General features: G+C 36.9%; 1 protein-coding gene and 1 non-coding gene across 3 annotated transcripts; both read right to left on the bottom strand.

Moving 5' to 3' along the window:
• Window positions 1–1,257: 1,257 nt before the first annotated feature.
• Window positions 1,258–8,043, bottom strand: LOC103401467 (serine/threonine-protein kinase GRIK2-like). 2 transcript variants are annotated; one of them, XM_070818952.1, is made up of 14 exons: window positions 7,746–7,961; window positions 7,416–7,467; window positions 7,074–7,284; window positions 6,319–6,701; window positions 6,167–6,241; window positions 6,032–6,076; window positions 5,712–5,786; window positions 5,301–5,388; window positions 4,194–4,318; window positions 3,362–3,457; window positions 2,767–2,833; window positions 2,037–2,152; window positions 1,846–1,924; window positions 1,258–1,679 (listed from the first exon to the last, which is right to left on the bottom strand). In XM_070818952.1, the coding sequence occupies exons 4-14, from the start codon at window positions 6,637–6,639 to the stop codon at window positions 1,519–1,521; spliced, it is 1,248 nt and encodes a 415-aa protein (XP_070675053.1). In that variant the 5' UTR covers window positions 6,640–6,701; window positions 7,074–7,284; window positions 7,416–7,467; window positions 7,746–7,961; the 3' UTR covers window positions 1,258–1,518. The 2 variants fall into 2 exon arrangements, with proteins under 2 accessions (XP_070675053.1, XP_070675051.1); XM_070818950.1 differs by lacking the exon at window positions 7,416–7,467 and having other exon boundaries at window positions 7,746–8,043.
• A 7,866-nt stretch (window positions 8,044–15,909) lies between these two features.
• On the bottom strand, window positions 15,910–15,982 carry TRNAK-CUU (transfer RNA lysine (anticodon CUU)). The gene has a single exon. It is a non-coding gene; the product is annotated as a tRNA-Lys (tRNA).
• Between the last annotated feature and the right edge of the window lie 589 nt (window positions 15,983–16,571).

Here is a 16,571-nt window from a genome sequence, read left to right as displayed (position 1 = left end):
GAAGCCATATAAAGGTATCGAAAACCCTACAAATTGCAGAGAAAGAGGGAAAGATGCTTTCTCTCCTCCGTATTCGAAATTGGGAAAAGATTGAATATTTGCTGGATTGGAATCGAAGCTCAGCGACCCAGATGAATGCAATTGAAATCTTGGGAGTTCAAATCGTCGAGTGGGATTGGAGGCCCAGTGAAGCAAGAGCAAAGAGGAGAGAGGTAGAGGGGGAGGGAGGGAGGGAGAGAGAGAGAGAGAGAGAGTGCGGGAATAGAAGACGGGGGTTTTCTTTTTTTGAACCCCTTCTCAAAAAAAAAAAGGGAGTTTTAACGAAAAGCCCACGATACTGTTCACTTTAACGAAAAACCACATTTTAACACTAAAAAGTCAAACATGGTACTATTCACTTTACCCTTTATTTTGTCCTTATCGTTAAAACTCAAAGTTTTCAAGCCCTTTTCATTAGTTTTCCTATAAAAAAATTCACGCAGACCCCTTAATGACACGTGGTGCCCGGTCATTGTCCACATAGGCGCCACATCATCAGTTAACAGCAGACTTAACAGTTTGACTAACGAATGTATAAGACTGTCCCAAAATTAACACTTTATGTATGACTCTAAGATGAAAAAAACTTGATGTACTAAATGTTGAAAACCACGAAACATGAGGGTAATAAACTGAGATTTACTCTTAATTTAAATAAGAAATTCATAATGATTTCTTTTAAATAAAAATTCAAAATAATTTTTTACCACACGATCTAAATCTCATCCCATGAGCCATGCTAGCATCCGTTGAGATTTCAACTTTGAAGTCCCATCCAATCCATGCATATCTCACGATCTTGGTAACTACTCAGATTGTATACCACCATTTTGGTAGGATAATATTGTAATCTTCTTCAAAATAAAAAAATAAAAAATAAAAAGGTGTTAAAGGCATGCTAGTACGTCGAGTTTGGACCTAAATTCAAGTCATCGCTACCGATATCAAACCGCACTGGCAGAACTCAGCTGATGGACTTGATCGGTTCTTAACCAATGTGGCTTGGATTTTTGACAAAACCATGTGGTTTGATTGCTGTTTGCCCCAAAGTTGAGCTTTGATTGTCAAAAAGCACTTTCAGCTCTTCGAGAAGCAGTTTCAAACACATGATTCTCTCAACTTCGAATACTTTGAATTATGAGCTTTTCCAACTACTATGGACGCTTTCGACAAGCCAGCCCTTTTAAGTGGTTCGCAATAAAGGAAACTGATACATCATTTCTATGAAAACTGCTATCAACAAAAGCGCTTTTGAACAAAAGTATTTCCTACAAATGGATTCAATAACGGTTGACCTGTGTGATTCCAACCGAGCCCAACAAATAACACATGACACCAGACAAACCCAGAGAAGAAACACAACAGAGAACAATGTTCTTGCCAAAATCATGACAATTCCGAAAGCCAGAGTAACCAGAACGATGTTTGCAACTCGAAAACTAAAATTGGAAAGCCAAAAGCAAATCCAACCTAAACACTCTAGTCGGTAAGGGTTATGCTAGAGTCATCTTTCGTCCCATTAGATTCCTCTCGCAAACTCTTACCCCTGCACCAACATGAAAACTGAGGTATCGGCCCATCATCTCCAATAACCCAAGTATGCTCTGCGACAGCCTCCAGTGTCAACCTCATGTTTGGGTCTGCATAATAGAATATCAAGCCATAATCATGAGACATACAATGGCGGGGCAGGGGCAGGGGCGGGGGCGGGGGAGGGTAACAAAAAAGATGGGGAAGAATAAAGATGACAGAGTTGCAGAAAAGCTGAAGCACCAGCCATAAATCAAAATATTGCATGTCACCAACCTTTGCAAAGAAGACCTTCAAGTAAATCCTTTAAAAGTGGGTTCATATCATCTGGAAGTACTAAAGGGTTATTAACAATCTGCAAGGAGAAAATTCCTACAGATAAGTAATATGGAAATACCGTAAACACCGGGCTTAAAGTTTATGACCTAATTAGTGGTTTTGCACAGGAATGCTGGTGTTTTTCATACCTTGTCGTATGTATCCTGAAGTGTGTCCCCAAGGAATGGGTATTGTCCCAATACCATACAGTACAAAGTAACCCCCACGGCCCATGTGTCAGCAGCTCTACCGCGATAGGTTAGCCCTGTTGATCACAATAAAATAACTGTAAGGTAATCATCTCCCTGAGTTACTAAACCATAAGATTTTCTATCATCCTTCTATGAACTTTAGCAGTTACAAAACCATAAAATTTTCTATCTTCCTGAGTTATTAGACTAGAGATGCTAGAAAAATTCATAGCCAACTGACTTAAGTATAGTTGGAAAATCAATTATAGCATATGCAATTATGCATAAGCAACATTTTATGATTATTTAGCCTTCTAAGACCACAAAATAAAATTTTTAATCATTTTTATTTTCTTGTGAAATAAAACAAAACAAGGTTTGGACTCAATTCTAACTCGGAGAAACACATCAAATCTGGCCCACTGAGAACTCGCACTCAAAGCAGATGGGCATTTTATATATGCTAGTTTTTTATTAACCGCAGATGGATATATATATACACACACACACATATACATATACTATGCTTCTTTTTTTTAATTGCCCGCACACTCATGCCAGATAGATTGAATCCAGAAACTTTTCAAGGAGGAGGATGTGACCTTGGGCAGGCCACTGGAAGAACTACTAGCACATTTTTATATCATGCAAGGTAAATTTGACCCATCTTATAGCAAGAAAATCTAACCTAAACAACATTCGGGTGCAGTAAAAACAGGAGTCCCCGGTGATCGCCGCAGCTCGTCATGGTCATCCTGCAGGTGAAACCAATACAACACCTTAATTGTTGTGAACTATTATTATGCCAAACAACATGGCTTAAACAAAAGTAAAAAAGAACAAAACAGATATAAAATCAGAAAAACAATTTATTGCTCTAACCCTGTGTTTAGGCTAAATTCGTAAGAATGTACTAAAAACTTAGATACGGCTTCAGAATGACTATACATTTGAGATAACTTTCAAATAACTCCTTCAAAGGTGTCACTATGAAAGTCTTTTTCTTAGTACAGTCCTAGTGTTTTAGTAGTAGTTTTGTAGTGTTTGAATAGTTCATTGGTAGTCTTCTTGTAGTGCAATTTTACCATTTCACTCTAGAGTTCCTTCGCACCATGAAAGTCCCCCACCCAAACATAGGTTATGGTTGTACATCCACCACAACAATAACATCAAATCAATGGCCATAATACAACAGGATCGCTCTTATGGTCTCCTTCAGCAAAATTGCAGAAAAGAAAAATCCTAGAGTGTCTAAACTTTATAACATTCAGCAGTTCCATTACCTCAAAAACCTGGCTGACACTAAAATCCCCTATCTTCACCGTACCATCGTGACTAACCAACAGATTATCAGGTTTGATATCACCATGCACTATATTCTGTTGTCAAAGGAACCACAAGAAAATCACAACAGTAATAATAGAAAATCAATCACTGTACGCTAAAGTGAAGATATAACACATATATTGGGAAAAAGCTACAGTGCTGTATGGGTAGTCCTTTTTTTTTCTGGGATAACCTAAATAGTTGTCATGCATTTGCACAAATGGGACATCATTCTTAGTTATGTGCGCATTTCAAAATAAGCATTAAACAGTTTTAACAATCAAATAGAAAAATGCACAAGAACTATCAGAAAGGGACAACCCCAAACAAGATATACAAACAAGTACCTTAATGTAAAGAGTAAAAAGCAATGTTATGTGACCCAGAGAACTCAATTAACATCCCCTTTTATAGTACGTGTGTGTGTGTGTGTGTGTGTGTGTTCGTGTGTGAAAATGAGCTGTAATGTCCTTTCTATGTGGCTTCGGCTGTTTCCATCATCAATGCAAGCTAGTAAGCACACATACACTGACAATATAAAGAACTGAATTTTGTGCTAGCTCTATTAAGATGGTTTTATCTCTTAAAAAAGATGGTTCCATTATTAAGAATTAAATAAAATCCAATACCCTGTGTTAACCACCACAAATATATACGGCCAAACTGATACAAGGATTAAACTGATTTCCGTTACAAAATGTATCCCTATCAAAAGCAGACAATAGATAACTAGAGAGAGGGGAGGGTTCAGCCAAGAATATATACAAAACCGAAGTTTAAGGATCATACATGAGCGTGGAGGTACATTAGCCCTGAAACTATGTCCCGCAAGTACTTCCTTGCAGTATGTTCTCCTATTCCACCTGGTGGACCAGAGCCATCACAAACCCATTTGCCTTCAACATATTCAAGAACTGAAACAGAAGAAGGAAAAGTAGCGGTCAAGCACGAGCTAAACAAATGGTACAGGTAAATATTCAACACTTCAGCATAATTACTTTTTTTTAATTATTCTATAGCCCCCTCACCATTTTTTCTACGAAAGGTACGATTACTTTTTCTTTTCGGTTATGCCCATCATCTACCGAGAGGACCATTGTCATTGTCAAACAATTAAAAACAGGATAAGTACCGAGAACACCATTGTCATTGTCTAACAATGAAAAACACTAACCAATTTTTTCAGTTTTATTTTATTTTGTCATATATGAAAAGCAATCCCAATGTGAAAAAGTGAACTACATTGCAATAGGATAATCTCACAAACACAAGATATTTACATTTTCTTTCTGGATAATTTTTACTTAGTATGTGTCTTATTCTATGCATCTCCACAAAATTGTCCAAAAATCCCAACTTTATATAAACATTGATACTTCAAATTTCAAAAAAAATAATGATAATATTGGTGAGACAAAACTAAAACGTGACGGTGATGGCCTTCAATTTTGGCAAGATCATATTTTTGTTGATCTTTTACTTTTTCTTTCCGGATAATTTTTGCTTAGGATGTGTCTTATTCTATACATTTCCCCAAAATTGTCCAAAAATCCAACTTTATATAAATATTGATACTTCAAAGTTCGAAAAAATAATGATAATGTTGGTGAGAGCAACTAAAACGTGACAGTGGTGCCCTTCAATTTTGGCAAGATCATATTTTTGTTGATCTTTTTGTACTTGTATGGTGAGTTTCCATAGGAACTCAAACATATATAAACTAAAAACCATTAGAGTTTCCAAATTAATCTTACAAAGGACCAGATTCTGAAATCATTTTTCCTTTTGAGATAAGTTTAGAGCAGCATACATACTTGCATGATCAAGCAAATAAGTTTAAAAGTGACTAGAGAGAGAGAGAGAGAGAGAGAGAGAGAGAGAGTAGGCAATAGGTACCCATGTAGAAATGATCTATTTCTGGGTCGTCAATCACCTCAACAAGATTAACTATGTTAGGATGGTGCAACATTTTCATAATAAGAACCTGTATGGTAAAGGAAAACAATACTAGTGAGCATTCATCAATAGATTGAATCTGACTTGCCTACCAGAAAGGACGACACACACTAGGCTCTAGTAGAGTGGCATATGCAGCATGGTTGGGAACTGCGACAACAACAAAAATATACATTGTACACCCACAGACCCAATAGATGCACATGAATAAACTGATATAACACTGAACAAGAAGAAACAAAAGCAACTGGCAAGAGATAATACCATCATAATCTACAAGACAACTGTTCAAGAGCTCCCCCCATTATGAACAGAGAAATGAACTCACTCAAAAAGACAGAAAATGCATACCTCACGAAGAACATCTGTCATAGCTGTCTCTGAAGGTGCAACTCGGAGCTTTAATAAATGAGATTTATGGAAAGCCTGTAAAAATTCAACTCACTTTTAAATTCTATAATAAATCTCTACCTTAAACATACCAAGAAAATACTAAATATTACCTTACCCTTTATCTAAATATGTTAGTTTTACAACGTTATCATCAATCCAAAGTGTTTTCATCTACTACACAGCAATTCCCTCGGAGCACGAAAAACACTTCTCATAACTATAGATATCTCTTTCATCCAAAATACTGAAGCCAGTAATCTAATACGAAGAAAAACTACCTTAATCGCATAATGCTGTCCATCTACAAGACTTCGATACAGAACCTGTTGCACACATCAATACAAAAAGAGTAAAGAAACATTTCCAGTAAGCAGGTAACGGGAAAAAAAAAACACTATCAGTGACAAAATTACCACTTTCCCATAGCTTCCAGCACCAATCTTACACTCGCGAACATAATCATTGACCATCTTATTCCCATTTTCATCCTGAAATTTCATGCAAAAATGTATGAGAAATGAATTCAAGTAAATCAATGTTACCTTACCCCAAAAAAAATATTTACCTCAGTGCGAACAACTTTTCTGGTTTCCTTCACAGGGCATGGCCTACAAATCATTCCATTCAGTTCTCTGATGTGTAGAATCTCCTCAGAACGATTAACCCAGCTTTGTGGCTCGCTTTCATCAGCGTGAGTAGTTCTTGTAACCTCACCATTGTATGAACCATCATCATCATCTTCTATATCATCATCCAACAACAGCTCCTGGGAACAATGATTATTAAATCCATAATTAGGCTTTGGTTTCCGCTTGGGCATTCTGATGAGGCCAAAGCAATTGCAGCAACCCATCATTCTTGCAAGAGAGGAACTCTTAAGGAACATTAGACTCAATATTTGTAGTTGTTACTATAGCTCCCACCAAAAAACGAGACGTTTCCAGAAACCTGCACAAGATCACATCAAATAATTTCACAAATCATAAATTTCACTACTGCATGTATACGTAACGCATGCGCACACACATACACATGTATATGTGAAGTAACTTTAACATATTAGCCTTCACAAAATACAAATAAACCGAAACAGAAATTCAGAAAGAAAGGTTCGTTTGATCATGAAGTAGTTTCTGCATAGCCATATCAAGCAGCAGCCAAAGCAAAGCATTCTGTTAGAATTTCTTGTTCATTTTACTTTTCAGATAAGTACATTCCGAAGTACTCTTCATGTTAAGCTAAATACTAATTCTGAAGGAGCAAAAATCCACATTACTGATCACAATTTTACTACTTGGGTTTGTGGCAGTGAATCCAAACCTGGGTTTACAGAGGGAGAGGAGAGGGCATCAAAAGCCCGATTGAGCTCTGCTACTGAAGTGGATGCCATTCTGCCAAATGAAAGAAAAAGCTCGGGATATTGAAGACATCACGATTCAAACCCGGCATCGCGATGACTCCAGTTTATATATATACTCCAATGCAAGCTGTTACCCACACCTTCCCCAACCAACCATACGTTGATCCTGTCCTGAATTACGTACACAAACACACAGAATTTCAATAATTTAACATCAAATTATTAAAGATTTAACAACAAAAACAAAACAAAAAATTAACGAATACAGCACACCCCATTATGCAAATACAGCAGAAAGTTACAGAAGGACATGTTTGCGTGGAACTCTCAGACCACAATCATCACATCAAGCACCTACGACAACGATATAGTTTAAAATAAACAAATAAAAAACCCCAATTCCACCATTTATATTTCAAACGAAAATATGGGTGTGATTGATGGAAAATCTAAAATTTCAAAATCCCAATATTTTCCACTCCATCACAAATCAACCCAATTTGAAAAGAAAAGAAAAAAATTCAAACCCTCCACAACTAAATAGAAAGAAGAAGCAAAATTTGGGATTAAACACCCTAATTTGGAATCAAGGAGGATGCCATCGGAATATTCGTAGTGAAATGGGCAATTACCTGAAGGAGAGGCGTCCGGAACGAAAGCCCTAGAAATGATGCAATCGCGAGAACTGAATTCTTCCCAGGGTAAGCGGTGGGGGTTGGGAGGAGGGATTTGAAAAGAAAAAAATCCTTGAGGACAAGGAAGCAAATTGTGGAAATTTTATTTGGGAAGAAAGATGAGTTGTTTGGGGAATGTGGATATATAGGAGGGGCAGAGGTGGGCAAAGAAAAGTGCTTTTGCGGTTGAAGCGCTTCCGAAGAAGCAGTGGGGGTGTAAAAATGGTTGGCTTGGCTTGTCGTTCAATGGGGAAAAGAGGAGAATTGGAAAAATATGGAGGAATGATAGATGGGTAGGTGTGTTGTGAACAAGGAAGAAAATACCGGTAATATCGGAAATATCGGTAGTCCGAAAACACGGAAATATCGATGGAAATATCGGGATAATATCGATATCGATAAAAATTATATGGAAACCACGGAAATTGTAAGAAAAACTTGGAAATTTTTATTGAAACTTTGCAGGATGTTTATTTAGTCAATTATCTATTAGTTTATCACAAAAAATTGGAAGGAAATGCATTGCATGATGGATTTAACTGATTTAAGTTGATTATATAGCGAGCTGGCAAACATTGTGAGTGTAGAAAATATGTAGTAATTAATGAAAGAAGTTTAAACACACCATAATCATTTATATATAATGAATTAGTACAATATTTTACACTTTATACATTGCATGGTAAGATACATGGTGACTTAGTACCACATAGAGTTCCTATGAGGTTCAAAATTTTCACTATCTTCGTCATCTCTATGTGTAGAGTAAGTGTATTTTAGCATATTTTCACAAAAACATAAGTGATATGGTGGTCAAGGTGTTGAAGGAGTAAAATGGGAGGGGTTCGAATCCCCTTGGTGTTTTTTTAAATATAGAAATTTATCCTAGATAATAAATATTAGCTTGCAAGCCTTGCAGACATCTTAACAACCATATAAATATTACAGGCTGAATATGTAATTACAAACACATCTATAGCGAGTTGGATACGGTCTAGGTGTGTGGTTGACAAAGGGAGGGGTTTGAATCCCCTTGGTATTTTTTTTTGCAGTTTGCCCAAATACCCTCTAAGTTGCCCGAATAGGCTATGGTTTCTCTTTTTCCTTGTTAGGCGTTAGGCTCTTTTCTTTTTTCTTTATTATCTTTGTATTTTGCCTGACTTGGGCATAGTTCTTGCCCGACATAGGTTGTTATTTCCTTTGTTTGAGTTGCCCGAAAGGGCTTTGTTTTTGTTTTGTTTTTATGGGACTGGTGCCCAAATTACAATAATTATAATTATATATAATATATATATTTTACTTTTCTTCCTTTATTTTCTTATGTACGTTTTGCATTCTACATCTTGCTTTCAATAGATCAAAGCAACAAAAAATAAATAAAAAGGAGAAAAGGAAAATATAAAAAAAAATCTGGGCCATTTTCCTTGTTTTTACAGTTTGCTCGATTACCCACTTTTCCTTTTCTTTATCCTGTCCCATTCTTGCCCGAAAGAGCATCTGTCTCTTCCTTTTTCTTTTCTATTATTTCTTTCTCTCACTCTCTTCTCTTCTCTGCACTGTCTCTCTCTCTCGAAACCCTGTTACCTCTCTCCCTCTCTTGCCGTGACCACACACACACACGCAGCAGCACCATCTGTTCGACTCGAGCAGATCGAGGACACCACCATCATCACACATCATCAGATCGAAGCTTCGGATTTACCTTTTTCTGTTGAATTTCTCCGGTTAGGTAAGCTTCGGATTTACCTTTTTCTGTTGAATCTGTTCTAGATTGAAGCTTAGATGTGAAATTGAAGTTCTATCTCGTGTTTTTGCAAGGTTTTTGGGATGAAATCAGCTCGGGAATAGTCACACCCATCTCCGGCGAGGCTGTAGAACCTCCGGCCTTCTTCTCCGTCCAAACTTTTACGATAATATCGGTAATATCGCGATATTATCGATAATATCGAGATATAATCGATAATATCGCGATATTTGACCGAAAACCATTCGGATACCACTTAGAATATCCATCACCCGAAAAACCGATAATATCGGCGATATTTCGCCGATATTATCGGCATTTTCTTCCATGGTTGTGAACTTGTGACCGTTCGATTTCATTTTCTTCAGGTTTGAGTAAATATGTTTTTTTTTAGTACATCGATATTTTTATACTAAGGAGATAGCGAGTTTGGTTAAACCACATAATGACAACCTAATTTGGTATCGAATTCGGCATCCACGAGATCAAACCTAAAACCTCTCACTTCCAAGTGAAGAGGAATATCACCAAACCGTAGTACTGAATGACAAATGTGTTTACCCTCAACAAAGCATCTCAATCTAATAATGCATTTTTATACGAAGAAAAGAATTCACATGTAACAATGCATTGTTGGACCAAACGTCACATAACAATGAACTCATTTGATGTCCCGTGTGACCGTTTGATGTTATTCTCTTGAGGTTTTGTGTAAATATGTTTACCGTCAATATAGCATCTCAATTTAATAATGCATTTTCATATGGAGAAAAAAATTATCATATAACAATACATCGTTGGACCGAAACGTCACATAGGAGTGAACTCGTTTGTTGTTTAAGTCTTTCTCTTTTAGGTCTTTGAGTTTTGGAAGCCATTTATTTTCCCTTCACAACACCGATATTTAGCCAAAAAAGAAGAAACACACTTAGATGGAGTTAACCTTTTTCGGGAAAAAGTTTGGAGGAGGCCACAATTTTATTGTATCCTGCAACTCATTTGATGTGGATTGTGAAGGAAGCCACAATTTTATTCTAAGGAAAACTAATGAAAATGATTTGAAAACTTTGAGTTTTAACGATAAGGATAAAATAAAGGGTAAAGTAAATAATATCAGAAAAATAAACAGTACTAAGTTTTTTTGTTAAAATTCTTTTTATTCCATCCTACAATCCATTTGATGTGGACTGTGTGTAGCAATCAAATCAATCGAAAGAATGTCAAACTTATATCACATCCAGATAGATCCTAAAAACTTGAATACATTAAATAATAATATATAAAATACACATGGTGCATTCATATATCACCAAAATAATTTGATTCTATCCTGCAATCCATTTGTTGTGGATTATGTGTGCAAACGAATCAATTGGTGGATCTCAATTTAAAGAACGTCAAACTTATGTCACGTCCGGATAGGTCCTAAAAATGTATATACATTAATTAAAATATATAAATACACGTAGTGCGTTCATATCTCACATAAATAATATAAATTTGTTAATATTCATGAGTAATAAGTTCAACACTCAAAATTATGACAAGCGAGCACATTACGCATTATGTATTTATATAAGAAAAGTTGGAGTTTAACATAAACAATGTCAAAATTATTGTTGCACAATTTGCGCTCCATTCTTCCACTTTACTACCCCAATCCCATGATACATGGTAGCGTATTACGAGAGCACGAGCGATTCTCGTGCAGAAATCTCGTTAATAGTGAGTTTAAAACTAATTTATTCTCTTTTCTACGAAGTTTGCAAATTAGGGGAGTGGGAAAAAACTACGAGATTGTTAAATGAAATTGTGAGTAAAGGTATCTTTCCAAATGTGTGCACCTTCAATGTTTTGATTGATACACTTTGCAAACATGGGACAGTCGGGAAAGCAAAGAGTGTTCAAAATGATGATTCAAACAGATATCGAACCTAATACAATTACGTACAATTTTCTTATTGATGGTTATTGCTTGTGAGGAGGGATGAACAAGGCAAACAAGGTTTTAGAACTAACGCTTTGCAATGGTTACATGGTTGATGCTTATAGTTATAATATATTGATAAATAGCTATTATAAGCATAAAGGATGGATGAGGCCAGGAAGCGTTTTTTTTAAGATGTCTCGTAAGGGAGTGGTTCCAGATACAGTTACTTATAGCACTTTTATGGATGGGTTTTGCAGGACGGGGAGAACACAAGATGTACAAAACTTGCTCTTTCAAATGCAAGGTTGTGGCTTACTTCCAGATGTTCATACTTATAATATTTTAATGGATAAATTACATAAAATTACCTCAATTATGGATCGAACCACACTTTCATACCTCATGTTTTAAACATTGCAATGTCATACCTCAACTTATGAATCCTTTGCAATGTCAAACCTCTGCTAATTTTTCTATCAAACTATTAAATGATGATGTGGCAGGAGCGGGGCCCACTCATTTGTTAACTAGAATGAAAAATAAATTAATTACTGATAAATTATTAAATTCTATATTTAATAATTAAAATTAATTGAAAACAAAATCTCTCATTCTCTCTTCTCCCTAGATTTTCGATCCTCTCCTCCCTTCACGCCTCCTCCCCTGCAAAATCAAAATTCCAAATCCACATCCAAAGACGACTTACCCGGCCCGAGTACTAGTTCTAGTAGTGGCAGTGGATTCAATAGGTAGAGTTCGCGAGCTCGACTGGCATGACTATGAAGAAGTCGTCTGTGTCATCAGGGGCGGCAGAGCTGGCAACTTCATTGTCTCTCATTTTGGCATCGTCAATGAGGTTGAATAGGAGAAAGACAAGATCGAGGCAGTTGTCGCAGGAGAGCCTTTTTAGGTTTAGGGGTGACAAAGGGTCAACCCTGAGCTCAAGTAATTTGTCGAGGCTAAACGTCAGCAATCGAAGTTTAGGGTCAAAAGGTGAGGTGAAGAAGAAGGAGGCTGCGAGTTATAGTAGGATTGGGTTTGGGATGGATGGTATAAGGAAGAGGGAGTGATAGAGGATGAGGAATAAAGGGAGGAGACGATCGGCAATCTAGGGAGGAGGAGGAGGAGAGAGAAAGAGAGAGAGAGAGAGAGAGAGAGAGAGAGAAAGAGAGAGAGAGAGTGAGAGTGAGATTTTTTAATTAATCTTAATTATTTTAAATAAAAAATTAATAATTAATTAACTTTTTCAATTAATTTTAGTTAATTAATATTTTATTCCAGTTGCCATAGGAGTGGGCCCCATTCCTGTCACGTTATCTTTAACAGCCAAATTGACAGAAAATTTAACGGAAGTCTAACATCGCAATGAATTTATAAGTTGAGGTATGAGATTGTGGTTCAACCCATAATTGAGTTAGTTTTGTGTAATTTTATCTATTTTATTAGATAGCCTTTGTAAAAGGGTAGTGCTATTCACACACTCCTTTCTTTTTACCTCCCACACACCCCTTTTTATTTCCCACACACTCTTGTTAATTTTCGTCCATTGATCTTTTTCAATTTATTCAATTCAATGGTTGGAAAGTGAGAAGTATGTAAGAGGTAAAAATGAGTGTGTGAATAGCACCACCCTTGTAAAAGTCAACAAATCTCTATGACAGTGGATTTGTTAAGAGAAATGGAGGGAAAGAAATTGGATCTAGATAATATTCTTGTAGAAGTTTTGTGCAAGCTGAAAAAGTTGGATATGCATGGGATCTCTTTCGCAGTTTATCATCAAAAGGAATTCAACCTGATGTAAAGACATATACTATAATGATTAGTGGATTTTGTAACGGGGAGCTAACAAGTGAAGCAGAAAACTTGCTTAGACAAATGGAAGAGAAATATTGTTCTCCAAATGGTTGCATGTACAACACAATTATCCAACGGTTATTGAACAACAACGAGAAATCAATGGCGGTGAGACTTATTCAACAAATGGTGTAAAGGGGTTTTTTTGCAGATGCATCAGTTTACCTTCTAACACCAGCAAAGATGTTAGAAGGCACAAGCACCATAGACTGACCTCTAAATCGCAACATTAACAATATTGCACGAAATCTCCAAAGCCATTTTTTTCTGCTACTTTTAATCTTCATGCCCTCATTAGCATGTCTATTAAACAATTGTAGTGCTTGATATCCAGTGCCATTTCATACTTATCGATCATCTTCCGAAAGAAGTTCAGCCCCTTATCCATTAATCCTCCATGGCTGCAAGCATTGAAAATACTAAAAAATGTTACTCGATTAGGTTTGAGAACAACTTTATCCACACTTGCAAAATTCTTGACAACTTCTTTCTCCATTCGGTGCGTTGTGAAACCATAGATTATGGATGTCCATGACACCAAAATTCTTCCTTTGGAAAGGTATCTCCTAAAAAAATCTCAATGCATTCTCTTTTCAGCCACATTTTGCATAGCAGTTGAAAAGGAAATTCGCGACAGTTATGTCAGGTGCATTCAACCCTCTTTTCTCACCATAAGCATTGTTTGAGTTAATATTTGAATATTAGGCTTAAATGTAGGGGGCCCAAAGACACCAAAACAAGAAAAACTCACCCGAAGCCCAGCGACGAAACCTAGAGTTAAACTGAAGCCTTCTCAACCAAGGTATAGGCCATATGCCTATGATTGAAGTGACAAGTGACAAAGACCAGCTCACTACTAGCCAAAAAGCACTTTGTGATGGCATAAATGTGTAATTGCATGATGACTGATTGACCCTTAGAGCCCTCGGCCAAGAACAAAGCCCAAACAGTTGGAGCCAAATTGCTTATAAAATGAGGAAGAGACAACAAAGACAAGGATACTCAACCAATCAAACAAACAAGTATACAAACTCTACTCTCAAGCCAGATTTGCATCCAGAAAAATGAAATCAAACTAGATTCAGTCCTCTTAGCAATAGTTCCTTTAGAAAAGCTATCTTTTGTCTAGTGTAAAACCTCTGCTACCCTCCCTAGTGTTATAGTATCGATTCCCTCGTGTAAAACTTGTTTACCATCTATCCCTTGTAGCATACAACCCCTGTAAACTCAAAGATAAGTGGCTGCAAGAAGTTCAACTTTGCCCGACAAGGTGAAATCTTGCCCGTGTCTCTTTGCTTGCACTTTAATTAGTAGATTTGTCGCTTAATGTACTTTTCAGCTTGTATAAAAGTTATTTCCATTTGTTTTCCACCTAAGATTCTCATTTGCATCAAGATCTAGTTAACTTAATAAACCTGATTTCATTAAGAACGAATTGGATTTGAGGAAATGGTTTAAAGGGCTCTGAATTCCTTTCGTTTCGAACATATAAGATTATGAATTAAAAGTCCTTGTTCACAAGGCAAGAAAAAGAACTTAAAGCATACTTAACCTATCTACGACAATCCTTTGATAACAAAAAGTTTAAGTAACTTGAGGCGCAAGTAATCAAGTTAAACTAAATCTATTATACATCTGTTATACTGAGATAACGGTGGCACGCCTAGCATTTTGTTAGTTTTGTTAGTTTTGTTAGCAAGCCTCAAGGCCTAACACCTAAGGTCTTACAAGGGCACCTATCAGACTAACAATGAACTCCTCTTGTAGCACGACAAGCAGCAGAAGCTCGCCCGAGTGTAACACATAATCACCCAACGTGCCATTCACCCCTGGGGAGCTGTGCGAGGGGCCCTCCACTCTTTTCCTCCAAACAAGCATTAAGTGATTAACAAATCTTAAGAGCCTGAAGAACCGAAACAGCTGGAAATATGGCCATAAGTGTAATTCCAGTGGGTACAATAAGATCTTCAACAACCATTCTCCAAAACAAAGCCATAGCTTCCCAGCGTTGATTCATACGCGAGTATGCATCAATAATGGCAGTCCAAGATACAACAGACAGTAGGCTCCGACATTTGATCAAACAGAGACCGAGCCAATTCAAGTTCACCCCATTTTACCAAACCAGTTATCATGACATTCTTAGTGACAGAATTCCTCTGCACATTGAGAGCAAGCACCAAAGAGCCATAAGAAGCATAGATAATCAGGGCAATTTCGACATAGATGGAAATGAAAATCCAGTTTGTGAGTAAGGGCTTGGATGTGGGAAGGTTTATGCTGTTTAAGCAATGGAGGCGTAGAGAAGGAAGAAGTAAGTGATGAAGTCAAACTAAAAATTATATTGTCGGAGGTGTTTATAGAAGGCGAAAGCTTAGTGTGAAGGAAGTCGCCAAAGGTGTAGCAGCGGAAGACAGTGTTGAAGAGGAGAAGGTAAACGGAGGTGAAATTGTGACGGAGGAATAAGTTGGAGGTGAAATGTGGGAGTGGATTTGCTGGGTGGTTGTGCCTTGGGTGTGAAGGCAATGAAGAAGAAAACGACAAAAAGTGCGTTTTATCTAAATAATAATAAAAAATAAAAAATAAAAATAGAACGCCCACCGTGGGGCTCGAACCCACGACCACAAGGTTAAGAGCCTTGCGCTCTACCAACTGAGCTAGACGGGCTATTTAAGAAGTATTGGACCCAATAATATTAAAACTATTTTAATTCGTGATTCTTCCACAAAAAAAATTCCTCTTGGTTTGCAGATCAATTTTCTTTAGATTCCTTGTTCTCTGCTACAAAGACTTCAATCTGAGCCCCACAATTTTTTTTTCACTCCTTGCTAAAATGATAGACGTTCATTTTCGACCTTTACAAAGCGGGAACCTTTATTGGCTTGAGGCCTTGTCAGAATGATACCTGGGGAGTTCTCCCCGTTGGTATTTTGGTGAAGCAAAGTTTAACTAGCACTAAGAGATTTGGATTCAAGTTTAATTCACCAAGAGATGACCTAACACGCTAATGGACAATTGACGACATTCGTGGTAGGTCTATAACTTGATTGAAACTAAGGGAGGTGCAACAATTTACCTGTCTTAAATCATAGCCACAGTGGAAGTACTGCCACTAGATTTAACGTTTATTTTCCCGCATGTGATTTGTCTGTAAGCAGTGAAGGCTCCTTAAGGTGAGGAGCCAAGTAAATTTTTTTGGGTGACATGATCATATGAGCTACATAATGCAAATAACTAGATCCAGAAAAATTTGATG

The sequence above is a fragment of the Malus domestica genome, chromosome 03 (assembly GCF_042453785.1).
Source record: "Malus domestica chromosome 03, GDT2T_hap1".
Classification (NCBI taxonomy): Eukaryota; Viridiplantae; Streptophyta; class Magnoliopsida; order Rosales; family Rosaceae; genus Malus; species Malus domestica.
The sequence above is the reverse complement of the archived record's forward strand: the minus strand, read 5'-3'. Positions and strand labels throughout refer to the sequence as shown.